The 28,000-nt window shown below is 47.5% G+C and overlaps 1 protein-coding gene across 1 annotated transcript in view; it reads left to right on the top strand.

Annotated features, from left to right (window-relative positions):
• The window catches only part of LOC119457988 (endoribonuclease Dcr-1-like), a 45,438-nt gene extending 21,620 nt beyond the window's left edge, over positions 1-23,818 (top strand). The window contains 13 exon segments of the mRNA XM_049670603.1: positions 294-369; positions 476-627; positions 2,059-2,238; positions 3,001-3,217; positions 5,040-5,132; positions 5,135-5,190; positions 6,114-6,238; positions 7,880-8,140; positions 11,116-11,398; positions 14,625-16,721; positions 18,233-18,398; positions 20,077-20,152; positions 20,450-23,818. Coding sequence (XP_049526560.1) covers positions 294-369; positions 476-627; positions 2,059-2,238; positions 3,001-3,217; positions 5,040-5,132; positions 5,135-5,190; positions 6,114-6,238; positions 7,880-8,140; positions 11,116-11,398; positions 14,625-16,721; positions 18,233-18,398; positions 20,077-20,152; positions 20,450-20,633 — 3,966 coding nt within the window. The 3' untranslated portion in view covers positions 20,634-23,818.
• The last annotated feature ends 4,182 nt before the right edge of the window (positions 23,819-28,000 follow it).

Genomic DNA, 28,000 nt, shown 5'->3' with positions numbered 1-28,000 from the left:
CTTGGGATGGTACTCTCGAGTGATCGCTTTTAAGAGATATGTTCACTTTCGCGTGATTTTGAGCGACCAGGCCACCAGATTTGTTGAAGTATTCGGCCAACACTGTGCAGTACGGTGCCATGAAAGCTGTTGGCAGTGTACTTCAATGTGTCACTGCCGACTCGCATAAAATCTGGCAAAAGTGATTGTATCCCCGAAAGTGATTGCTCGAGGGTACCGCCCTTGGTATCTTTAAAAACGGGTGTGTCAAACCAGCAAAGCCAAGCCCACCTAACCTTTGTGTTGATTCACAGGGTGACCCAATGCCAAGCAAGCTTTTGGCAAAGCAGGCGGCAGCACTGAAGACGTGTGAAGAGCTGCACAGAATGGGTGAGCTATGTTATCGGGTTCGGTGGGGTCCACCGTGCTTTGTTTGGGTCGGTTGAGCTTGCTGTCTCAATGCCCGTGCGTGTGGCTCACTCACAACCCATTGCAGGCGAACTCGACGACAACCTGGTTCCACAGGGGAAGGAAGCCATGCGGATGGCACTTGACCAAGGGTCGGCGGGTCGCTTTCCCGAGGAGGACATTCAGCCTGGTGGACCACGGCCCGGTACCACGAAACGGCGGCAGTACTACGACAAGAAGGTCAGCACTTGCATTGCAGTTGCTGGTCTCTCTTGGCAACAAACAGCCAAGGCATCGAATTTATTGGTGCTTGGGTAACCATGTTTTAACATAAAAAGAAAAATTGGTCCTTAGCCAAAGGCCAGTTATCCAAAGACTAAGCGAAAGATAGCAGGGACGAAGTTTAGCTTTGAGAAAGCTGGCCTTCAACAACGGAGTCTGGTAAAGCAAGTATTTGGAGCCATTGCGGACGAAATGTCCTCGGTCCGTTTCTGCGCTTTCAGTAGGTCGGTTTCGGGGATGTCTTGTTGGTTGAAATTGCTGCAGTGAAAGTGCCAAGTGGCACACTTTTGGTTAGCAGAACTGATGTTGGGGTTTGAAGCGAACCAACAGCTAAGGTGCTCAGGCCAGGACACAAATAAGAGCCCGAAACGGTCTTGTTTGTTTAAGACCGCTGATTGAAATCTCCATTATTTTACTCATTGGCTTGGATGCGATCGCATCATGTGCCGAGAGGCCGATCTCGGGACACTGAAGCACCACCGTTACTGCTAGGATCGGCCACTTGGTGGGCATCGTGATAGAGTTCGAGCTGTATCAGACCCATTGAGGAAGGCCAAAAATAATTAAAAATTGAACGGATTGTTAAAAAAACTTTCAGGACAGCTGGGCACTTCTTGTGAGCTGTGAATGCGAAAGCATTTAATGTCCAATTGAACGCCGCTGAGCGATCCTTTGCCCACGAGAACTCCTCGTATCTTGCCCATTTATCTTGCTCAAGAGGTCTGGTACGCGCTCGATTTCTGATTTGTTTAGGAGCTTTAATGTCATTTCTACATTAGTTTTATACTTTGGACACATAGAAAGTTATTGCACATTTGATTAGGGGGCTTGTTAGAATAGGGCAAATACTACCAAATGAATCAGCAGTGTGTTTTGGTGTCTTTTTTGCGCCTTAATTCGACCCACTGGATAATTAGATCAATTTCATCAATCTCGTCAGGGATGGATTAATGAAGGTGGGCTGTAAGTGAGCACTTTTCACAGAATTCGCTGCATTTCATTATAAGTCGGTTTGACTATACTCAGCAAGACAGCCAGTGCCTGAAAAGTGGGAGAGAAGACGCAAGAAAACTTTTCTTTGATAATTATAACCTTGAGAGCTGGTTGGCCCTGTAGTGCTATGCCTGTCCCCAGCTAACTCTGGTACGGAAGTGTAAAACAGCAGGGGGTCATTTAGTCATGGTCATTAAACAGAGTAGGCGAGCAGGCCAGAGTCACGGGCATGTGTATTAGGCAAAAGCCCATGCAGAGCCACTGCTAGAGCCAGTCACCGTGCTTGTGGACAAATGTTCAGGCAGAGACATCATGTGGTAGGGTACAGTGTGCACCTTTTCATTTGCTCACGGTTGGCTCCCCTGTCGCTCACCTCCGTCATCTTCCCAATGCCAGGTGTCCGAGGTGCTCAAGGGCCAGAGGGTGGACGAGAACGACGAGTTCCACCTGTACGCTTTTGGCATGAAGCTGACCTGTCCCATTCCGGAAGAGCAGAACACACGTGGCCGCAAAATCCATGACCCGGCCGACACTGCCCGAGGCTTCGGACTGGTCACCTCCAGGCGGATCCCACTGGTAGGTCTAGTTAGTCTGTCGTTCCACGTGGCTTGCGAAGCTGCTGCCACGTGGAACGCATTTCTGACACACTTGAGTGCGCAGTAGCTTGACCAAGCGTGTGCTAGGGAAGGCCCATGTGAGCACGAGTCTCCTCCTCTAGCCCGGCCGTGCACCCCTCGCGCCCTATATTTAAGGTAATCTCTGGCAAGCGCAAAGTCTGGGCGAGCTGAGATGGCTGGTCACTGCATGGTGGCTGCAAATACATAGGCATTAGTACATGATGTACAATGAAGTAGATTAATGGAGAGAAACACACACGCATAAGGAGATCACAGTTCGCCACTACAGGTGATATGGCACATGATCTCGCAAAAAAAAAAAAATGTTCTCCATTTTCCAACATACTTAACAAAGATAAAACCCATATTGTACGTACTCGTATACTACAGACCTATAAGTGCCGCTGTGCCGGATGCTGCACAAGTTGGGCTGTAATCTGCACATTGATGAAATCGCAGGCCTGCAGTTCAGTGCGACAGAGATTCATAACATGAACTGTCATTGACACAATAATCTAAGACACACTGCACAGGTACTGCTGAAGCACAGCAGGGAAAGCATTATCAGGTGCTGCAACAACTGCTTTCCGGCAGTTTGTTCCATTTTAGTGCAAGTGTCGGTTGTTTGTGTGAAAGAACGGTACCTGTTCTAAGTAACAAAGTAAATGCTTGATGCTCTTGTTTTGCATCTGTTCTTCCATTCGCGTTTTCCCCTTGGCAGATCTGCAGCTTCCCGGTGTTCACGCGGTCGGGCGAGGTGACGGTGGAGCTGGAACACATAAGCTCGGACATTGGCCCACTGTCTCCGAAGCAGGTCCGTGACCTCACGACCTTCCACCGATACACGTTTACCAACGTGCTGCGGCTCGAGAAGTATCCGATGACCTTCAACCCTGAGGGCGACGCATGCTCCTTTCTGGTGGTGCCCATCAATGCCGGTGAGGAGCTTAATTATGCGCAGAAGCCGCAGTTGAGTCAATAATCAACTCCAGAGGATGAGGAGGATGTTGTCTGCAGGAAGGTTTAACCTTGCAAGACTGTGCCGGCACTTGCTTCACCCAAGCAGCAGCTTTCACGAAAGCTTAAAAATGTAAAATCTATAGCTATTCAGTGCACCACCATCCCGAAGTGCAGTGCATAAAAGGTGAATGAGATGCACACTGCAGGGCAGAACAGAATGTAAGCCGACAGCCTTTGAGCTATCCATCGAGTGATGTAGCATAGGCCTGTCCACCCTGCAGTGTTATGCCCTGGAATGAGTCTGCTAAAGGTTGCGATTCACAATGTAAGTTCACATCACCGTTCAAACGCAAGAATGTGGGCACAAATAAGCACAAAGGGTTCTGGCTTTCCCGTTGTTCACGTACAATTTTGGCTTATGACTATGGCGATCTGCACTTCACCACTTCATTTTTGTTGGACACTAGTGCTGCTTTTGCTCTCTTGCGGTGCTCTGCGCTCACCGAGCTCCAAGAGTTGTTCAAATCAACTGCTGTGCGGCAAAATTTGTCCGAATTAACGAGAATTTGATTACATTAAAGGGGGGGGGGGGGGCACACGCCTGTCGGGACCAGAGGACGAGTCCGAATCATCCGTTTTTTTTAAATTAACGAGAGTCGAATTAATGAGGGTTCAGTGTAGTTTGTCGGGCACACATTTTCAGAAATTGTGGTAGCAAAGCAATAAATCCTATAATGATCAGCGTGGTTAGCAGTCACTAAAACCAGCTTCATTTGTTCTAACACAGACTTTCGAACCTTTCTTGTGCATTCAAGCTGTCTAGGTTATTATGAATTGCTAACAGTATTCGGGGCACACAATCAGTCAGCATCATTCAGCATCTTTAGGGCCAGAACACTATGCATCTGTTGCTAAAGCATACCTGCCAACTCTCCCAAATGTGTAGAAAAGTTCTTGGGCCTGTTCTGTGATTTTGTGATTGTTGCGTCTAGTTCTGTGAAAAATGCACTCTATTCGCACAAAATGTTTTAATGTAGGAGTGTGTGAATACCCAACTATTCGGTTTCGAATTGAATAGGGAAAGTTCGAATGATTCAATTTGCAAATTGAATGTCTAATATTCAGTTTCTTAAATATTCAATTTTTCAAGTATCGGTACCTTCGGTGATTGGCAAGGCTGTGGACTGTGCCCTGATGCACACAGCGTTACCACGGCGTGCGTCTCTATTGGTACAAGGTTCATTCAGGTGAACAACACCGATCAAAACGATTAATGTGACGTAGACAGAGAGAACTATAACAACAGTGGGGAAGAGATGGGGAGGGGGGAGACGTCGTGCTAAGCTGCCGTAGGCCTCCCAATTTTCGAACTCCTTACCGTCGGCGCCAATGACTGCCTGCGTCGTTGTGTGGCGCTGATGACCGCATGCGGCGCCAATGACCGAGCGATTTTATTCAGACAACTTCCTGAAGCGATCTAAATCGGCAAAAGCAAAGTTGCTGAAAAAGTAACTGTGATCTAGAAGCACTGTATTGCTTCTAAGTCTCTGCTGTGCCTAAGTATAAATAATCATAAATGAAGTGCATATGTATCCTGCAAAATGTGTGTGCTTTGGCCAAACATAAACAATAGTGCTTACAGTAACCCCCCACCCTCACCCCCTCTTCTTTTGTCGTGTCTGTGAGTGTTTTAATGTTCACAGCTTAGCAGGTATGCTTATTGTGGAGGAAACCAGACACGATGCACATTGTGCTGCAATGGGCTCAAGCCAAGCTGCTGCTCTCTTGCATCACTCGCAGTAAAGACGACCGACGACCAGCCAGGCTCCACAACCATCGACTGGCAGTTCGTCGAGCGCATTTGCGAGGAAGAGAAGTTCATGCCGCGTCGAGTGCCGAGGAAGAGCGCGAGCTTTTTGTGTTCAAGGAAGAAGACTACCTCGACACTGTGGTGAGTGTCTGATCGCACCTCTCTCGTCTTCCGTAGTCCAGTGTGACGAAAAAGAAAAAAAGCCTGCTTTTGTTGAACTAGCCCAACGCTGTGATTTGAGGCCCGGAACAGTGGGTTCATACCTCGAAAAAGGCTTTATTCTAGTTCTGTTTAGATTAAGAGGAGCATGACATTTTTTACTTGTTTTTTTTTTTTTTGCGTCTGTGTTAACCCTATAAGGACGAGACACATAAATACCAGAAAACAAAATTAATTTCTGTTTAAATGGGCAGGAACACATCAAGTGCATGCGTATCGAGACACTGCTGGTTTCACACCAGCGGTGTTTGTTATCAGCAATCGCCTCTGTGATCGTCTTATCGTCACACCTCCTACTATCACTAGCAGCAAGCGCCTTAATGGTGGCTAATGTAGAAACACTGTTGTGTAAAACGTTTTGTAAGTGCATAAGTGCAGCATCTGATTTTTATTTCTGTTTGTGCCTGCAGTGTTTACTTCCACGAGTGCAATTTGCAACTCCTCAAGATATGCGAGGCCCAATTTTCACTTCGCTTTGTACTCTGCTAAATCTTTAGCACAGTTGCCCATCTGGTTAATTGATGCCATGCACTCGTGGACTCCCCGCAATTTCACAGGTGCTACACGTGGTTTGTCGTTCTAGAGAGATGATTGCAGTGATAAACTATTCTCGGGATATGAAAGATGTAGGCACCATGTCAGAATCTCCAGAAGACAGCCTTGTCAATGGGTGGAGAATGTTCCAGGGGTGCTGGAATGTTCCAAGTTTCCGGTGATGCTGCAACATGTGGTGTCGCCATTAGTAGTAGCAGCCATCCTCTTGGTGGCTATGCTGAGGGAATCTAGTGTTAGTATACAACTCTACACAACCCCTCGTGCAACTTTTTCTCTTGCAACTCTCATAGGTGACGCCTTGGTACCGCAACCTGGACAAGCCCCAGTTCTTCTATGTGGCCGAGATCTGCCACGACCTGAACCCGCTCAGCGACTTTCCAGATGCAGGCTTCGATACGTTTGATGCATACTACAGGCAAGCTTCTATTCCCACATCTTCGTGTTTGTAAAGATGCTCTTGGAATGTTCACATTCAAGGCCACAGCTGCTTTTATTGTAGGCTGTTAGACAGCAGCGGAAATTTCGAATACTGAACTTTGAACTACTGAATGTCCCAATAGCCATTGATTGTTGGTTGTTGTTGTCGTTTCAGTGTTCTATTCTGCACACATCATCTAGTTCTGTACATATTCCTGTTTTGTGTACTGAGTAAACAGGTTGGAAGTTACGGCCCATGTCGTCATTTTTCATCCTGTCTGTGTTTTGCCTCTTTAGTAATATAAACATATCTTTTAGTAAGCACCAGCGAAGTAAAGAGTAAATTCTCATAACTTATCGGAAGTTCAAAAGCTTTTCTTGAAGTTTTCAAGGCTGTGGACAAATCCCCCTTGAAATGGAATGCATAGATCTCGATAAAAGAAGGCAGCATATGATGATCACGGCTGCTAGCACTAATGTGCCTCACACATCTTTACTAAAAGTACCTTCAAACTCGATACACCTCCGACTTCGAGCTCACAATTACTAATACAGTCAAACCTCGATATAACGAAACTCGATTTAATGAAATTCGCAATGTACTGAACTATTTTCATTTCTCAATCTTACTTCCATTGATAACCGCATGCTTTTTTTTTTCCCCGATTTCACAAAGTAATTTTGTGACATGGATTCAATTTTACAAAGCTTTTGGCTATTTCAATGTACTTGGACCTTTATGGTTAGCAAATATAGCAAAAGGCTATTAATATGTTGGCCGAGCCTAAGCTATTTCAAGCGTCCTTCCACATGAAAAGTTAAAGTACCAAAAACGCCGTCAAAGTGCGCCCGCCGATACGCAGTAGGCAGGAAAAACTGCTGCAGCATTTGTTGTCTTGGTAAACAACTTGCAGAGGCTGCGGGGCACGCGGCATCTCGCAGCACTCAGAGAAACGCGAGACCTGACAATTCCTTCTGCGCAAGGGTGATGGGGAGGGGGTGAATGTGCAGTAATGTGATCAAGCACTCTCTAGAGGGTGAAGAGAAGGGGGGGGTCAGGAGACGCACATGATGTGTTCATGTTTGCCTATGGGCGCTGACACCATGCTTGTTGATATAGTTCATGAAGCGAATGTTTACAAGTTTATACGGACGATAAAACTACTATCCTTACTTTGTATAGCTGTCTACTAATTTGCTATCGCAATCAATGCTTTGGCTTTCAGGCGAAACTACGACTTTTTTTCACACATAAGAATTAATATTGTGTGCAGTTCAACACTACTCTCGTTTCTTAATTTTTCCTGTTTCTCGGCTCTTGCATTTCCCGGCTCTTACGTTCTTTTTTTTTTTTTTTTACGGTCCCTTGAAAAACATATCAGCGGGGTTCTACTGTATTATGACCTGACCTTCTTGTAATTTGTGCTTACTGACCAGATACTATCCCCCAGGAATGCTTTAAGTATTTGTGAAATAGCTTTTAGTGCTGAAATTTTAAAACCTCGAATTAATGAAATTTGCAATTTAACAACATTTTTTGCTGCAAGTACAACTTCGTTATATGGAGATTTGACTGCACTTCTGAACTCAGTAGCCCTCGAACTTTGAGCTCGCACGATCATCCTGCCCCACCGTGCAGGGAGAAGTACCAGATCCGAGTGGTGGACGGTCGGCAGCCGCTACTAGACGTGGACCACACGTCGGCACGGCTCAACCTGCTGACACCTCGTTACGTGAACCGCAAGGGTGTGACGCTACCCACTTCGTCGGAGCAGACCAAGCGGGCCAAACGTGAGAGCCTGCAGCAAAAGCAGATCCTGGTGCCCGAACTCTGCGCCATCCACCCGTTCCCGGCGTCACTGTGGCGCAAGGCTGTCTGCCTGCCCTGCATCCTCTACAGGTCGGTTGCGTGCTGCCCTTGGTGTTCATTGCTGCATCTCCTTCTATTGTATCGCCACACGTGGAATTTTACTTTTATTGCGATAGCAATTAAACGGACGCACAAGTCGGCACCGCCGGGCTGTCACGATATCAACTCACAGGCACGGCCCATGCATGGAGGGTTAAAAGGTCTCCAGAGACGACAGTGCGTTTGGCTGCAAAAGCGATAAAGCCAAGTGGATGCAGCACCACGCTTCACTCAAATGCATCTGTGAGGCCGTGCGCTACTGTCCTACGCGTCTAAGAGAGGAGACGTGCGGGCTGCGGACGCGCAAGCAGTGCTTGATATTGAGCTAACGTGACAGAAGTGGCTTCTGCATCGAGATCTCGTGGCCAGCATGTAAACTTCAGCACGAGTTTTGAAACAGGCTGTTGTGGTTTCGGAATCATGCTGAGATGCCGGGAGTCACCGCTGGTTTTGTGTCACACAAAGACGATGGACGCTATCAATAATGAAACGCTGGTCAGCTGGTCACCGAGGGTGATCTAGCAACACTGCTCTGCACTAGGAAGCGCTCGTCTCACTTGTGCACATACTGTGTGGCTGCACGCCCTTTCCTTTGTCACAGGTGTACGGACTAGGAGACGCATATGCTCATGTATATGCTTAGTGAGACACATATCCCATGCTCCATGTGGTCGGGCCTAATTTTTATAGTGCAGCCACACGAGACAAAATACCGCGAGATGAAAATACAGTGTACACTGCTTATAACGTAAGTCGCCGGAGTTGCGAATATCCGCACTATGACCGAAACAGCTATCTTATTGCGATAGGAATGATATGGACACTCCAGGCGTATTTGTGTCGTTGCCATTGCTGTTGGCGTTAGGTTCCATATAAAGGTCCAAGGGCGATAAAATTGTCACCGGGTACTGTATGCTGTATGTGAGAGTGAAAGCGTGCGAGGGTGAGCCGGCGATCGCGGCTCAATCTTGCCCACGCGAGAAGGACGCTAGCGGGCGGGAAGCACGCAGTCTTCCGTTGCGTGCAAGGCTCCGAGGGGGGGAGTTCTACTTTGGGCCACAAGGCTTCGGGGGGGTGGAGTGCTCTACTTCTGCCCACTCCGCGCGGAGAATTGCTGGAATGCGTGGCCGGTGCGGCTCGGTGCAGGGGGCAAATAATACAAACAGAGCTATATTCATGCGCCAGCAACGTTGAATGCGCCTGACGACGCCAGACACGCCGGTTGCGTGGTGTCGTTGGGGTATAGACGCCAGTTGTTCACCACCGTGACGTCGCAGGGCGTGACACGCATGCACGTGCGCGTTACGTTGGATTATATTTGCGACTTGAGGGAAGCGTTCACTGTCTCGGTTGACTGCTGAACTTCCAGGCAGCTGCACTGTGACCGGTATTTCGCCTCCCACAACTGCACTATTAGCGATACGTGTATACATAGAGTGCTATGGGAAAATTAACGGGAGTCTGAAAAGACCGTATTATATCCGGTGCTGCACTATAAGTGATTATGTTATAAGTGGTCTATGCTGTAATGCGACTTTCGCAAGAAAATCCCACAGACAAGCGCTATAGCGAATGCACTTCTCAACAAGGTGAGCCGGCCGATGGAAGGGGAGAGCGACGAGGGCGATGGGAAGGAGGAGGTGTAGAACAAACAAACAAGGAATGAAAAGAGAAAAAAAGCAGCGGCGACGTGATGCGGGCACGTGGTGGTTGCCTAGGCACCAGAGAAGCGTTTGCTCAGCCGCTCGTCAGCAGCACGCGCTTTGCACTTAACTCATCTCCATTTTGTGTGCCCCCGTCACGATACCCGTCCTCGTCAAGTGCAGACGTCGCACGTGCCTCCTTGTCTGCCGTCAGTTTAAGTGGTAGACCGCGAATTTAGTTTGGAGCATTTAGGCTTTATGTCTACATGTAAGCTTCCACCATTCCTACCAGTACACGCGCATACGAACTAGGTAGGCGTTCACAGTAGTTGCCGCGGCTGATCGCCCGAGATACCAAACTCCGCTTCACATACGCTGCCTATGTAACCGTCTACAGGTATGAACATGTCAAGGGCGAGCTTCCTGTGACGGCATGCTGTGACTCCCGACAACCCCGCCGAACAGCGCCTTGTTGGGAATCTGTGACCAAAGTTGCTGTTTGGTGCTCGGTCAACGAAACAGGTTGCAGCGGCTGTATGCGGATAGCACTTGGAAAGTGGAGGAGCCACCTCAGTAACGAAATTGAGGGCATGGGTGGCACGAGCAACACTCAAATGGCGGCAACTTGGTCTGCGGTCGCCATGTTTTCGACATCACGCAGATCAGTCCGAAAAATTGTACGTCATCCAAAATTTCGGTCACGATTCTACGTTGGTTCTGAAGAGTTGGTGGCGATGCCGCAGTAAATTTCGAGTAAAGATCAGTCAGCGATTTACTTTTTTCGATGTGGTTGTTTTCTTTATTATTATTGTTACTTTGTCTGATGCTTCGATTCTCAAATATGTGCAGCTGCTTGGTGTATATGTTTTGCATGTGTGCAGCCTTTGAAAAATATTGTTTTGGTTATAATGCGGTACTGCTTATAGTGCGGATATTCGTGACTCCGGTGATTTATGCTGTAAGCAGTCTATGCTATAGTACTTAAGTTGTTGCTTTTTAATTTCGAAATTTATAATTTTTGTCTAAGATTGATGGCATCAATTGTAAATTCACTTTCTGCTTTACTAGGTTATAACTTCTTGTATTTGCTGCAGATATAATCAAAATCGGTGAAGTAGTTGCAGAGACAAACAATTTCTTCGTTTTCATGTATTTAGTTGGCATACAGCTAAAGCTTCCTCTTACTGCTGACCAGAATTGGAACACATCCAAGATAGCTTCTGTTCAGCGGAAAAACGTCAAATTTGTGTCGATACTTGCAACATGCCCTAAGGACAAAGCGAGACAACAAAAAAAAATCCGTGTTGATGCCCCACACTGCAGGATGAACTCGCTGCTGTTGGCCGAGCAGCTGCGGCTCACGGTGGCTCGTGAGGTGCAAGTGGGTCGGCTGGAGCTCCCCAAGGACTTCAAGTGGCCCACGCTGGACTTTGGCTGGACCCTGGCCGATGTGCTACAAAAGGCCCAGGAGGCCGCCAAGGCCGAAGAAGAGCGTGCTACTGAGCTGATGGAGCGCACGGGCATCCAGCCGGTCCGCATCTCGCCACCGCCGGCGATGAACGCCTGGCGCGCACCCGCGCCCTACCAGCCGCCAATGTTCCAGCAGGTAAGGGTGACGTCGGCATCTCTGAAAGCACCCATTAAAGCACGTAGATTTTGTTACCTCTTTCACCCGATTTCGTGGTCTGAGCGTAGACTTTCGCCGGCATTACAAAGGCATGGATGCAAAAAGCACGTGCTCGGACACAACCGAGTTGCGTAGTGCATTCATCACGGAATGCCGGCTGTTATAGCTCTTTGAGACACTTGTCCTGGGCATCTATACTGCCACTACAGGTGTGCTGGTTAATGACTCGGTTCTCTGTGGCATTGTGTAATGAAACAAGATACACTACCTTAATATCCTCATTGCAACAATATACACTTTCAAGTGCATCATTCCTCTAACCCATGGGTTCTCAAAGTAAGTTCCGCAGAACCCAGAGGTTCCACAGGCCCCTCCTCGGGGTTCCACGAGCGACTGGTAAATATTCCCTGGTTCTGTGCTCGCCAAGTCCGCAGCAGAAATCGTATGTGACAGCGTGCCTAATTGTGTAGCTTTTATTCTTGCGTTTATCGCCATGCATAGCACCGCGTTGGCAACTGGCCATGTGCCTTCATTACTGCGCAGTCGCCATCCCGATGGCGCAGTCACCATCGCGTCAATACCCACCACCGTTTCGTCTGCAGCGGTTGCGGCAAACAGTAGTGTCGCTTTGACTCCGTGTATAAATGTCGAGGATGAAGTGCACCGTCTACATCGCAATGGACAGACAATTTGTAGGCGACCAGCTCACTGGCCAAAAAATTTCAAGCTGGAACTCCTCTTGGAGTTGTCTAAGTATGTGTAAGCATTGTGCCACTTGCTCATCTCCACGGAGCCCGGTGTCATTATCAGTCTTTTGATACTTGATCTAGCCAGTACAAATGACAGCGCTGCGGCAACACAAACTGGCGCAGACGGAGTCACAAGGTGCACTGATAACGCAAGCAAAGTACTGCAGGTGGCGGCACCATGTGCACTGAGGACGTTACGATCATCATAAGCCGTTATCGTTCTTTAGCCCCTTGTCCATCTGTGCTGAACCATTATGAACCAGGATCAAAGGACTCCGGCGGCGGCACGACCCATCAAACGTACTCTGGCATGGATGCACGGACCGTATCTTGAAAGCGATATGCGAAGCGGACAGACAGCTCCGACTGCTGATAACTCCGCGCGCTGTGTTTTTGCCGCTTCATTGTCGAGAAAATGAGAGTAAGCAAAGCTTGTCATGTGTTTCTTCGGTGTTCCTCCAAACGAATTGCACTGACAAGTACCACATGACGAGTAACTACTAATGACTCGCGTCATACCGGGGAAGGTGGCGCTAGCTTGCTGATGCATGCAACACCTTTGTCGGGTTCCTGGAGGGCTAGACGACGCTGACATGTGGCCTCGGCATCGCGTTCCCGCAACTCAGGGTCGGTGACGAGGTCCGGGAAACCGGTTGGTGACCGTATGTGTTGCACATTGGTAGCCTGTTTCCTAAAGTCAGGTTCGCCACACAGTTCTCCATAAGGCCCCTGACCAGGCCACATAGCAAATTTTTTTGATACACTGGAAGCTGTTACGTGCCTTCTAGGGAGTGTTCTACCACAATAATTTTTCAAATTGGTTCATTAATAGCCGAGATAGAAATATTTCAGTGCCGCGAAACCATGATTTCTGGAGCCGAGCGTCACCGCCAACATAGACACTCTCTCCATTTGCCCCAGTCTAGCCTGCGCAAATTAAATTCCTTCCCTGCGCTCTCCCATACTGGAGCTGTAGGATCACGTGACGCATGCGTCACAGGCCTTCCTTTTTTACACCAAAGCTGTTATAGGCTAGGTTCCAGGAGATCGCGTCCGGTAAAGGTAAAGCTATAAATTAAAACAAATAATCATTTTGATCGAAGTAATTATGCCGGTACAACAAACATACAGTTCAAATGCTTACAACTTTTGTTCTGGACAAGCTAGAATGACAAAACTCGTCTTATGGCACTCCTTGATTAGTGTAGGTTGTAATGGTAAAGAGTATAACAAAGACTATGCAGTGTATTTTTTAGAAACATGACAAAACATATTTACCATAATGTGTCTGTTAAGAAAGGATGGTGTGACGTATATTAAAATAAGCTTTATATTTAAGACCCGCACATAAAACTACATGAACATTGAAATTTCCATGATCCTAGCTGAAATATTAAAGAAAATAATTCTTGAAGTCCACATATCCCCTTAACACTTTCGTGACCGCGCCTATTCCCGTCGACAGTATGTTGTCGATGGTACAAGTTGAATTTTCGCGCCTCTCCGAGCGCTCCGGACAGCTAGCGCCATCGAGCGGGTTAAAAGAGAGACTATTTTATCATTTTCGGTTTTGTGTTTCTCTTTTCCACCGCGCGGGGATTTTTAAAGCGCCTGCATAGTCGGGGTGACGAGCGCTCGTCGTTTGGCATCTACGTCGCGCGCGTCCGCTCCACGGAAACGGCAAGTTTCGACGGTTTCCGACGCATCTGGGCTCGAATTTGCGGATGATCGTAGCAGCACAGATTCATAAGACGACTTCGATTCGTCGGACTTCGTGACGGACGAATAAAGTGCGGCAAACCGCCCCGGAACATCGACGGGTATCCGCCGTTGAGTTTTGCTTTCTTCTCGGACCGTGTTATCGCTGCCGCGCATCGACGTAAGGATTTCCGGCGTGTTCTAAAGGTCACAGTTCTTATCTGCAAGATGTAAACGTCGTTCGGACGGGATCATTTACCGGCGGTCGCGCAGAGAGTCGAGTTTTGTCCACGAAGACGGCCGGGAGTGCACCTTGAACATTGAATCATGATCCTAGCCTGAAATATTAAAGAAAATAATTCTTAAAGTCCACATATCCCCTTAACGTACAGCAAAGACATAATGCAGAAAAAATATATATATATATATATAAACAGGCATGTGCCAAGACTTCTATACATCACGCGCGGTCAAGAACAATCAAAACGCTCTGCTGTGGTATCATTCACAGGTCAGATGCAGTGTTGGGACATAAAAAATATGAAATAATCAACCAGTATCAGTCAGTTCTGTTCATTTGTGGTCTGAGCCATTCAGTTTTGCATGACTCGGGAACAAGGGAAAAAATTTTCTGCAAAAAGTATAGACAGGGCAAACAATTAGATTGTTACAAACCCATTCCTTGCCTTAGCTATTTTCTATGTAAACTTGACCTCTGTGTTCACATTCTAATGTTTTCACATGTGTTGTCTTTTCAGGACCAGGAGCTCGTCATCGACACATTCGATCCAAGCAAAGTTCACATTCCGGACGATGACCAACTCGACCAGCTAGCTGACGCCGAGGTCAGCGCGCTGAACCTTGGCGGACCCACAGGTCCCAACTTCGACTGGAAACCGCTTCCCAAACTACCAGGGGAGCCCACACCAGTTCCTCGAATCCGCTACGGATCTCCGAGTAACTTCGAAGCCGAGGGCTGGGATTCGGAGTGGGACACGGACATGGAGGACAGCTCGTTCGTCACCTTGGACATGCCGGGGCTGGGCTACATCTCCGCACCCGGGGTGTTCAACATGCAGGGCTTGTCGCTAGACCTGGCCTCGTGCCGCGACGACGACATCTGGGACAGCTTTGACGAGGACGAGGAAGATCCTGAGCTCGACTTTTCGCGGTCTGAGTGGAACCAGTCTCCGTCAGAGGCCGGCGGCAACGAAGATGAAGGACACTTGCTCAAAATCAGCGACAAGTCGGAGAACAAAGACGATGAGAAGAGACCCGAGGAAAAATTGGACTGGTTATCGCACTGCAGCAAGGACCAGCGCAGCAAGTCCGCAAACGCTTTCGTGGACGAGCCAGAAGAAGAACAACGAGAAGTTGATCCATTTGTCGAAGAGAAGGTCGCGGCGCTCAGGGAGGAGTGCGTCAAGAAACTGGAAGTTTGGAGATGCAATGAAGACGAAGCGAAACTCGCGGCTCGGAAAACAATCTACAAGTCCTTCCGCAGAGTCGCAGAGGCGCTAAAGCTCATTGCAGAGTACGAAGACGACCGGCCCCTGAAGAAGGACGAGCCTCTGGCACCAGCAGTCCGTGATAGCGGAGCTACCACCACTGGAGGGGAGGCCCCAAAGGCACCGGAAGGGAGCGTGCTACCATTTGGCGAGCTCTTGCCAGACAGGGACTCCGTCAAGCCCGGAGGCGGAGACGCGTCGCAGGTTCGCTTCGACGAGCGGCCCGATCTCGACAGTCACTGCGGCCCGAGCCCCAGCATCCTGCTCCAAGCACTGACGATGTCCAACGCCAACGATGGCATAAATTTGGAACGTCTTGAAACGGTGGGCGACTCTTTTCTCAAGTACGCCGTGACGGCCCACCTCTATTGCACGTATCCCAGCGTGCACGAGGGCAAGCTGTCTCACCTACGGAGCCGCCAGATCAGCAATCTCAACCTCTACCGGCTCGGCCGGGCTCGCAATCTTGGCGGTCTGATGGTAGCCACCAAGTTTGAGCCCAGCGACAACTGGCTTCCTCCCGGCTACATCGTGCCTCCTGGACTCGAAAGGGCTCTCATTGAATCGGGTCTTCCGGCGGGCCACTGGAACATTGCGGCCCTCACTGGACTCACCCAGATGGACGAAGCGCAGATCCGGCAGACCCTCGCTGAGCGATCCAACAAGGTCCGAAACCTCGACGAGGTCCTAGCTGACGAGCAGACCCTCGACACCGCGCCCTATGTGCCGTACAACCTCCTGACGCAGCACAGCATCCCCGACAAGAGCATTGCGGACTGCGTTGAAGCACTGATTGGTGCCTACCTAGTGTCGTGCGGTCCTCATGCGACCCTCCTCTTCATGTCTTGGTTGGGACTTGATGTGCTTCCCAAAAACTGCACCGCGGAGACGCTGCCGAACTTTGGCGTCATGCTGTATGGTACGCTAGAGCCACCGCTTGTTGTGCCCGACGCGGGGCCGCAGCTGGATGAGCTTCTCTCCGGCTACGATGCGTTTGAGGCGCGCATCGGTTATCGGTTTCGGGACCGTGCCTATCTCCTCCAGGCCTTCACTCACGCGTCGTATCACTACAACCGACTCACGGACTGTTATCAGCGACTTGAGTTCTTGGGTGATGCGGTGTTGGACTACTTGATAACGCGGCACCTCTATGATGACCCCCAGCGCCACTCGCCAGGCACGTTGACTGACCTGCGGTCAGCACTCGTGAACAACACTTTCTTTGCCTCGCTGGCAGTGAAGTACGACTTTCATCGCTACTTCAAGAATGTCTCACCAGGCCTGTTTGCAGTCATCCAGAGGTTTGTTGAGATGAAGAGACTGAACAATGGGCTTGGATACCATGAGGTGAGTCCTCTTATGGCCGCAAAGTTTTCGTCTGCTGCAGAAAAACTTTTTGCTGGTATTTCATATGTGAGTTGTTTACACTGTTACGGAATGTTGAATTACCAACAGTGGTAGGTACAAGTGCTCCTTCTGCCTGAATTGCTATGCTGTTTGGGCTCTAACTTCACAGAGAAGTTGCAGATTTTCTAAAACATTTCCTAATGGTACTCAACAGCTCATCCTAAACCTTTCAGTGCCCACAAGTAAATGTGGCAAAACAAGAAGATGGCAGAACTCTCATTACAATGTTTCCATTAAAAGTGCAGAAGTGCTATTAAAGTGCTATTTTTATGTATAGTGTGGTCCGCTTTTAAAGGGAACAAGTAGTTGTTATGTAGCTACTGATTACTGCTGAGTTGTGGCATTTAGGCATGCAGGCTGTGTTTCAGTGCATAGCGGTCAGCCATTATTTCTTTTTTTCTTTCGATTAAGTAGAGGTGTTTCAGTTATACTGGCTTAATTACCAGCTAGGTGTTTGCTTTAAAAGGAAGCTTTAGCTCGGGCCCAACTCCGATGCTGCCTGTTCAAATATATTTACGAATACCGACTATATATTTAATTTGAAGACTGAGTCGAATAGGGCATTATTCTATCTGTAATTCGAAATTTTCTAGTACTCCCACACCCGTACTTTTCGCAAAGGTGGTAGTTCGGGCACATTGGTATTCCATAAGGACAAGTAAAGAAGTGCAAACTGGATACAGACACAAGAGCACTACTTTCAACAGTTAATTCTTGTGACGCTGTTACTACTTATACCCCACAAGACATAACCGTAATTAGAGCAAGTCAGTGCACAATAGAAGAATACCAGAAAGGACCGACAACCTCTCAAATCTACTTGAAAGGACAGTTGACTTAATTCGCTACCTTATCTGTCTAGAAGTTTATTATCGTTTTCTGGACGCCAACATACGACTTTGTTGCGTAGAAAACTGCCACCGAACGTCCTGCTGCCGCTCCTCAATTTGACTGAATCACCCACGCCAAAGCTGAGACCATGGCGTGATCTCCACGTCACCACCTCTGCCACTATCTGCGAATCAGCCGCTCCTCTCTCAACTCACGTCGACGGCGTTCCTTGAACCACCCACCTCTTGCCTCGGCTCCGTCTCGCGGCTAGCGGGCGGAGCCTGCCGCCCAGTTGCCCTGACGTTGCGCCACGCGTCACACGAGAGGGGTACCATACTCGACAACAGGTGGCGCCTCTCTGATCTTCTATTTTCGGCGTTTTCTCGCTTACAAAAGCTCTGTTCTCGCTACGAGTGACGAGTTCGTTGTTACGGAAGCTTAATCTTTTAGTCTAGATCGACTTAATATTTTCCTTTAGTGTCCCTCAAATCAGTGGTGGCACTCGAAGAAAAGCAAGTTCTTTTGCTGTTAGCGCGATGGCTGTGTCCAGGCCACACTTCTTTAGTCGTCCCTACTTCGTTCCAAGCACTACAGGCAAGCTTCTCTCTCTCTCTCCACAGGAGTACTACTTGGAGGAAGAAGAGTGCGAGGAGGCAGAGGAGGTGGAAGTGCCCAAGGCCCTCGGCGACATCTTTGAATCGGTGGCCGGTGCCATCTTCCTCGACTCCAACATGTCCCTGGACACGGTTTGGCAGGTGTACTATGCCATGATGAAGCCCGAAATAGGTGCGTGTGCCAGAACTCTTTTCATCATGGAGTCATTTGCTCTACTCGTTAAAGGGGTACTGACATGCCATTCTCGACTATTCATTTATTACACCTAAACCCAAGAAAATGTAGTTACAAGCCTCAAAGCACTGTCAATAATTTAACATAATAGCTGTCGTGCAGCCAGTTTTGGTTATGTTCCAGGAGGATGCTGTGTTGCGACGTCATGACACAGTATGTGGTCAGGTGGGGAGCAGGACATGGCGTCGTTTTGACACTCGCTCTGGCTCGCTCGATCACCTCGTGTGTTGCTAGTTGTTGTGATGGCCGATGTAGCAGCATAACAGAACATCAAGCTAGCCGGAGTAAGTGTCAAAACTGTGTGTCCGTCACAACAGTGTGTCTGTCTAAGCGACAGACACATTGCGCTTGTGTCTGTCGTTTCTAGTCCTCGTTTCAAGTGGTGCGCAAATAACATTTGTCATGAATTGTTACCAACTAGCCCAAAGCAGTACGCTTTCTGAGAAGTTATTTCCACTTTCATTCAACATTCCAACGATCAAACTGCCAATATTATGTATCATAGCATATGTCGCGACTAATGCTTCTTGAAATAAAATGATAAGGCACAAAGGCGCCAAAAATTAACACATTTCGGGTGGTAAGGAAAGAGTTTAAGTAAATTGTTCCTCTGCGACGTCACTCACATGCCAGGCATCTCAAAGCCCTAGCTTGCAAAAGGAAAGCTGGTAAGGGCGTTCTTTTACTTTTGTAGGCGTGCGTCCGTGGCCTAATGGGTAGAGCATCGAGCTGCTGTGCAGAGGGCTGAATTTGAAGCTCGCCGTTGGACACATGCTTTTTTTTTTCATTTAGAATTTTTATTTGGCCAGACACGTGATGCGAGGTAGGCAAAAAAAAAGTTCCTCTTAAAAAAAATGTGGACAAAATGATCAATGTGACTTACTGTACATAGTCACGTCTCTAATATTACCCGCCGCGGTAGCTAAGGCGTTGCGCTGCTGAGCACGAGGCCGGGGGATCTAATGCCGGCCGCCGCGGCCGCATTTCGATGGAAGCGAAATGCAGAAATGCCCGTGTGCTTACGTTGTAGTGCACGTTAAAGAACCCCATTTGGTCAAAATTAATCCGGACCCCTCCACTACGGTGTGCCTCGTAATCAGGACTGGTTTTGGTACGTAAAGCCCCAGAAAAGAAGAAGTCTCTAATACTTTGAGCATGTAGTACTATATCCATACTTTCACAGCAGTAAAGCCTGTCGTTTCAAGGCTTGTGACAGGCCGTGGCCTTCCGGAATAAATTTCTTTGTATAAATTATATTGACTGCTTGGTAACAAAATTCAGGCCAAAGTGTACCAACAAAATGTGCAGAAAGTAACCCCCCCCCCCCCTCCCCCGAGACAGAGCGTCAATGAAGATTTGAATTCCATAGTTAACAAACTTTAGCACGAGCCCTCCCTATTAAGTGTGCCTGAGAAACATAAATACTTTCGTGTCTCCATTTTTGAGACAGTTCCCCAATGCACATTTATTAAGGTTTAGACCTGTTCTTTAATATCCATAGTTCTAAGTATGCTTAGTTTCTTTCTTTTGTTCAAAGAGCATGCTCTAAATATGCAATTGTTTGGTTCTGCATGAAATGATAACGGGATGCTGTTGCTTCCTTTTCTCCTTCCAGAGTATTTCAGCACACATGTGCCAAAGTCCCCAATCAGGGAACTTTTGGAGCTTGAACCTCAGACTGCTAAGTTCGAGTGAGTACCAACAAGTTTATTCTGTTTACAAGTGACCAGTTTATTCCGATTGACTGGTCAGCAATTCAACACTGGCTAGCGCTACAGTTTACTTAAAGGGGCTGGGAGTTCGGTCTTACCGAACCAAACCACGGGGAATCTAGTGGAGGCATTGAGCTGCGGTTTGGATCCGATTTTTTCTCTTCATACACATGTAAAATGCAGAAGTGTTTTCATTAGCCAGTCGCATCGTTCGTACCTGCAATTACTAAGAAGGCAGTTCATTCGTAGTATTGAAACGAACGATATTCATTGCAGGCGTGCTGAGATGACCCTCAATGGCAAGGTGCGGATCCGAGTGGAGGTCTTCGGCAAGGGCCGCTTCGTCGGCGTCGGCCGCAACAAGCGCATCGCCAAGTGCACGGCTGCCAAGAGGGCGCTGCGGGCACTCAAGCGCATGCGGCAAGAAGGCGGCAGCACCAATGTGCACGGCACCTTCTAGGTCATCGTCTGCCGGCGCACTCTCAGTCCGACTCCTGCTTGCACCTGGCCTCATTTTCAACCCTGTGTCCTATCTAATTCCGATGCGACCGTTTCTTCTTTTTTGTCCTGGATCAGAGCTTGCATCGTTGCCTTCCGCTAAGATTTTTCGCAAATGCTCTGCACTCCATGTAGCCAAAACTTTGGTGCTGAGAAAACCAGACGGCATCTGTCTGCTTGCATTTTTCGGAGAGTTCGGAGTGTGCAGCCATGACTTCTCAGCATGGCTAGTCGTTCATACAGCACAATGTACTGTGCTGTGGACATAGGATGCTGGGCATTGCTTGCAGGCGAGGTGTTGTGACTCGGAAATGTTGAAACTCTCCATACGGTATATGTAAACGCGTTGTTTACTCCCTGTCAAGGTAATTGTCAGGGAAGCCGGTAGGAGCCATTCTCTCTTCTGGGTCGTACAGATGCATTTGCAAATCACCTGCCAAAAGCGAGAAACCCCGAACCTGAATATGCCTTGCCGCAGGGTGCTAACGGGACGGAACTGAAACAATGCTTTTCTCTGTGATTCTTTAGAATGAAGACTCTTGGATGTGAAGGCAAACCCATGATGTTCTTAGCTTGCTAGAACTTTGTGTCTCCTGTGAGTTCTGCCATGCTTTTGAGACATTTCACTTTTTAATTTTTCTCAGCATGTTTTACCATTGCCAAATGTACACTTACTACAAAAGCACACTAATGCAGCAAGAAATATGTGTGGCGCTAAATGTGTTCGTTGTATTTTGCAACATGACCGTGTCAAGGCTGGTTTCGTTAACATGTTGTGATGTGTGGCGTGCTGTTCTGCGTACAGTCGGAATAGCTGGTCATTGGAGTAACGTTGCTCCTTCTGTGAACAACGTTACAGCCACCAGAAGTAAAGGGCGTGAATTTTCGCTTGCACTCTGTAGATCAACCTAGTAGTACACTTTGAAGCTTTCTTTTGGCTGTTTGCACAGTGCAGGTTGATGGTTGCGCAATCAGTTCACTCACGATGAATTCCATTGGTCGATTCTGAGGCGCTACCAAAATCCTCAAGCGAATGCTTGGATCGCACTGGAATTTCACAAATCCAGAGGTCTTAGGTGGGAACTGTACTGCTTTACCCCGGGCGACCGAGGAAGCACTACGATGTGCCCTGGATGCAGCCATACCCTAATGTAGAGCAGGAGAGAGATCCACCACGAAGCGCTTCAGTTGCACCCATACCTCAACTGTGGAGCAGGAGAAACATCTGCTGTGTAGTGCTCCTGTTGCACCCATACCTCACCGATGAATAAAAACAAACGCTAAAAAAATATAAATACACTTCGAATCAGCCAATGGAAGAGGAAGCGGAGCCTACCTATGAGGCAAAAAAAGGAAGTCTGCTCCATTTCGACCAGTGGAATTCACTTTTAGTCTTCTTTGTCTAGTCGCTGCGCAAGTCAGATGGCACTGTTTCTTTTTTTTTCGTGTTTGCAAGACAGGTTGCCACTATTAGACAGTTTTAGTATTGTGGAAATGGCACCACGTTAAGCGCAAAAAAATAGTGGGGTCAGACTGCGCATGCTCAGAACGCTATTTCAGTTTTGCACGTAGCGTGCGTCCGCTATTTTTCGAATATAGCGGAGACGCTAAACGCTCGCTAAGTTTTTAGCGTTGCAAACATGGCGGCACCCTCGGCCCGAGCGCTTGACCATGCAGGCTCTTTTCAAGGCTTGTCGTGGATCCACACGGCTAGTTTGGTTGTCGAGCTGCTCAGTTTGCTGCTTTGACTACTCGCAGCTAGATGGCGCGGCGAAGTGTGGCGCTTAGCGGCGCATCGTTGTCTTACGCTATGCTACAACTCTATCGAACAGCGTTCCGCAAAGATTTAGCGTGCGTGACACGCAAACGCAAACATTTTCCACAATACTAAAACTCTCTAATAGTGAACTTCATCCATACTGTACCAACATGAAAACTTTCTTGCTACTTAATTAGTGTTTGTGATCCATAACTTTTCAACTAATGCTGGGTGACATATCTCTGGTAACTATGATTGTTTGCTGCTTTCTCTTCTTTCTTTTTTTTTTTCGGCCTGCACAAACACACTGGGAAAGCGTTTCTTTTTAAGTTTGGTTTATAGCTTGGTAGCCTCCCTTGAGTCACATTGCAACAATGATCTTGTGAGTATTTGTTATGTAAATGAGTGTATTTTAGAGCAAGCTTTATCCCAGGAGCTCCCATCCTTAATGAATTATGCTCGCCATTCACTGGCTCGATTTTGACGCAGTTTGTTGCATTTAGAAGAGGAGGTTGAAATCTACCACTTTTTGGGAGATTGTTTTTGTTCAGCATTTCAGTCTAGAAAATTGCCAAAAAGAATCATGAAATGCAAAAACGAAGGAAGCATCAAGTTTATAGCTGAATAACTAAGCAACAGGAACTACACCATCTACGACACTGAGAACTTGCAGACTTATCATTGGCAAGTCATAAATCTAGGAAATTGATGATTAGTAAACTGGTCTGAAATGTTTGTGAATAGGACTTTTGCAAAAAATAGCAAACTGGTACAACAATTCCATGTAAGCTGTCAACGAATGTATCATATTTGTTCACTTTGAACACTCTAATAGATATCTGTTCTTGGTATTGAGTTGTGAACATGGTGCTTGGTGTTTCAGCAATATGAGAAATTTGAGGCCCTAAATCATAATTGTGCTTCCAAAAGTTAATTTAAATCTTATTTAAATTGTTTCTGCATTTTCCCAGAGATAGTATTACTGTGTTTAATGTGTATTTTAATAGTGTAATTTGTGACCTAAGGTTGAATGGTAACTCTCAAGGGTGCAGCACACATTGATGCGTGGGTCGAGAATCAAGCAGTAGTTCTTCAACTAAAGGGTCCTCTTGGATTGTGCCTGCTTTTTATTTCTGACTCTTGCGTTATATTTACAAATTTCTGTAAAAAAAGTCCAAGGAACTTGCATGATATTGGGGTTGTTTTTGCATTGTTTGTTTGTTTTTTAGCTGTGGTTGTATTTGTACATAGGTTTGCATGAGCTACGGCCGTTAACTGCACAGGTTCTTTTGACCTGTGCCTGCATTACACGGTGAAAATGAGGTTCACAGAGCGCATGAAAAAAAAGTGCATAAATGGAATAAACGGAAACTCTTTCTATACATTTATTTGCCGTGTCTTTGTTCACTGAGTCCTTATTGCTAGTTTGTCCGGACACTGCTGAATAAGAACTCGCCACGGTAGCGCTGTAGATACACGCAGTGCTATTTTGCTGCAGGGCGTGAGGTCAGGGGTCTGATTCATGGCCACCGCGGCCTCATTTTGATGGGAGCAGACTGCAAAAATGCACGTGCACTGAAGTGCACACTAGAAGCTCGGGTGGTCAAGGTTATTTTGGAGCCGTCCGGCACGGTGTCTCCTCGTACCGCGTGTCTTACTTTATGACGTTAAATGCCATAAATCAAATCAAGAGCTTTTGCTGATGTTGATTTTTATTATCAGCACAATTCAAACACTTGGTGTTTATTCTGTCCAGCATAGCAAGAAGCGATGGATGCGACAATGCTTTTGGAACTCAAGCAGTAAAACCACACCTTGCTTTCTTTCCCTTTGTGGTCGCATAACATGTGTACTGTGTTTCACTTGGTCTGCCGACAAGCTGCGACACCACAACACTGAAAATGTGCCAAAAGCATGGACTCCAAACTTGTGGCACGATCCGCTGTGCAAATCTTGAGTTTTATCCAGTCCCAACTCCTTGCTACTGCTGCTCCCCGAGTTGAATCAGTCCGAGAGCTGCCGGAATAGTGTTCGTTTTTCGTGGATAGGTAGTCCCAGACACACGCCTACTGCAAACGACGACAGTATGGCGATTGAGGAGATAGCTATAGCCTCGAACTTTAGATCACCAAAGTTAGGTGAAAACATTTATGAAGGCCTTCATTACCTAGCTTGTCTGCGTCAGTGGCATGGCGTGATTTCAGTTGTCCAGGCGGAATCGGCAGATGTTCAGATGGAATGACGAAGCAAAGATGGAAAGCAAAGCAAAGTAGTCAAACAGGATGATATCGATGACCATGACGGAAAGCTCTTGCCTCGAGCCAGGGTGCTCTTGTCTCATCAGTGAGTACAGAACATTCAAGACAAAACCCGCCTGTTGCAGTGAAGCGTACCGTTACTGGCAAGGGCCGCTATTTAAATAGCCTGGATTTTGTTCACCTCATATCGTAAGTATATCGGGAGTAGCAAAGAGTCGTTGAGTATATCGAATCATTTCAGCCTGCGTTCCACTGCATTTACGCGCGATAATGCGCGACCTTATTACCACGCCCGTGAACACGTGTTTGTGTTTTGTCCGGGACTTGACATGGTACACTTAATCATCATATAACTTATTGCATATGCTCATACTTCTCCCGCAGTATGTAAACGCAGGTGCACGAGTCCCGACGCAGGTGCACCCAGAGCCAGCGATAAATGAAACCATCAAAACGCGCTCTGCTGGCTCGGTCTACCGGCGTTGGGAGACACATTAGTCCCTTACTATACCTTTGACGTAGCAACTGTCAATACTCATTCAACGTTTTTATTTTATTTGTGTGTGGTTGTTTAGCTCATGTCGGCACGAAGAAGTATACGCGTAAAATGTAAATTTGAAAGTTTACAATGGACTGCGTGCGGAGATAAATAAAATGAATGCACGTACGTAGATTGGCTCTCGCGGGAAAAAAAAAAAGTAAAGCCCGTTGCAATGTCGGCTTAGCCAGGTCTAATAACTTCTCTGGAAACGGTGGTCAGGCGCATACACACCACTCTCCATGCTAATACACATGCCATATGTCACTTTATTCGATGAATGAATGCACATGCGCAGATTGGCTCTCGCGAAAAAAAAAGCCGGCAGATCCCACGCCCTGAGGGAATCGATGTTATGCGAAGCAGCTTTGCAGGGAGCCTACCAAGTTAACTAAACGACCATGAGAGCACCAAGACGTAAGACCCCTCAGAAGAATCAGGAAGAAAGCACAGCAACTGCTGATAGCCTTCCTGTGAAACATGGCTCATTGACACCTGGCAACACACCCCTGACCTCAACTCAAAGGAGGATCAGGCGGAACAATTGCCGGCTATGTATGCCAGGCTAACCCCACCTGCTTCAACATCATCACCACCACCAAGACGTAGGCAGCTGTTTCATGGCACGCATGTCATGACATTCATGTCATGTGTCCTCAGCAGTCCCTTTATCTATGCGTAAGAGACCTTAAGGCGAAAGCCTTAGTCATGCTCATTACTATGACTTCGACCGTCAACCTTTAGCCTTTTCCTTCACTTAGTACCACATCCGAACCCATTCCATTGGTTTTTGAGGTTTGAACCTATTCCATTAATCGTTTTTCACTCAGTCAATGTCATGTTTGCTGTGTCATGCTCATGACTATGGCTTCAACCACCATCCTTTAGTGTTTCCTTCTCTTCTTACCCTTGTCAGACCTCATTTCAGTGGTTTTTAAATGTTAATCTTTTTTGCTGAGTCATTGTCATTTTTGATGATTAGCCATCACTATGTCTTCTACCACCATTCTTAGTGTTACCTTCACTTATTACCCACTTGCGAACCCCTTTCACTGGTTTTTTAGTGTAAATCTTTTTTTGCTGAGTCATTGTCATTCTTGCTTGGTCATGCTCATGACTATGACTTCTACCACCATCCTTGAGTGTTTCCTTCACTTTGGACTCACGTCAGAACCCATTTGAGTGGTTTCTGAGTGTTAATCTTTTTTTGCTGAGTCACTGTCATTTTTGCTGAGTCATGCTCATGACTGTGACTTCTAACATCATCCTGTAGCGTTTCCTTCACTTTCTACCCACGTCCGAACCCTTTTGCCTGATTTTTTTAGTGTAAATCTTTTTTTGCTGAGTCATTGTCATTCTTGCAGAGTCATGCTCATGACTATGGATTCTACCTCCATCCTTTAGTGTTTCCTTCACTTAAGGCCCGTTTATAGTCTGACGTTATGGGCGCGTCGGCCAGCGTCGTTTGCGGCCAGTCACGCTACGCCGGTTGCGCTGCGCCAGCCGAAACGCCATCTCGGCTGTTATCTTCGGAGCATGCGCAGAACGATCTGAAGCCCGTGCGCCGCTTTGAACGGCTGTTCGCGACCGTCGGCGAAGCAGGGGCGAAGCGGCTTTATTTTTTCGTGCGAAATGCATTGTGGGTCGGCGCAGTCGACGCGACCAACGCGCGAATGGGTCAGGAGCCAATTCGGCGCCGGGCGCGCGGAAGCCGCCGGTTACGTTATGTTGGCTGGGTCGTTTTCGCCAACGTGAGGGAGCGTGCGCGCTCACGTTACGTCGGACTATAAACGCCCCTTTAGTACCCACGTCAGAACCCATTTCAGTGGTTTTTCAGTGTTAATCTTTTTCGCTGAGTCATTGCCATTTTTGCTGAGTCATGCTCATGACTATGGCTTCTACCACCATCCTTTAGTATTTCCTTCGCTTAGTACCCACGTCCGAACCCATTTCAGTGGTTCCTGAGTGTTAATTTTTTTTGCTGACTCACTGTAGTTTTTGCTGAGTCATGCTCATGACTATGACTTCTACCACCATTCTTTAGTGTTTCCTTCACTTACAGACAGTTGCAGACTAGGACATACATCACACCAACAACACTAAGCAGGATCAATCCTGACCTTCCTACTGAAATCCCACACTGCGGCGACAAATACAACTTCGAACACATGCTCTGGCTGGGGCCTGCCAACGAGGGCACGGACTTTCCTGACCAGTCCTCCTGGGACTCAGCACTCAGAAGCACAGAGCTCATCGCTCAGCTCAAGGCTGTCCAGAGGGCCCGGGCCGTCGCTGAAGGACTCTGTCTACCGGCCCCGACCTGGGTGGAGCCACCGAATTGATTGGCGGGGCCTCCGGCCCCGCTTTAATTCTTCCTCCTCAGGACTTAAATAAATATCGTACTCACTCACTGCTTCACTTAGAACCCACATCAGAACCCATTTCAGTGGTTTTTGAGTGTTAAACTTTTTTGCTGAGTCACTGTCATTTTTGTTGAGTCATGCTCATGACTATGACTTCTACCACCATCCTTGAGTGTTTCCTTTACTTTGGACCCACGTCAGAACCCATTTCAGTGGTTTTTGAGTGTTAATCTTTTTTGCTGAGTCACTGTGATTTTTGCTGAATCATGCTCATGAATATATGACTTCTACCACCATGCTTTAGTATTTCCTTCACTTAGTACCCACGTCAGAACCCATTTCAGTGATTTTTGAGTTATCATTTTTATTTCGCTGGGTCATTGTCATTTTAGGCGGCTGTTACATGACCTA

Source organism: Dermacentor silvarum, chromosome 7, assembly GCF_013339745.2.
Source record: "Dermacentor silvarum isolate Dsil-2018 chromosome 7, BIME_Dsil_1.4, whole genome shotgun sequence".
NCBI lineage: Eukaryota > Metazoa > Arthropoda > Arachnida > Ixodida > Ixodidae > Dermacentor > Dermacentor silvarum.
This window is presented reverse-complemented; position numbering and strand designations above follow the sequence as displayed.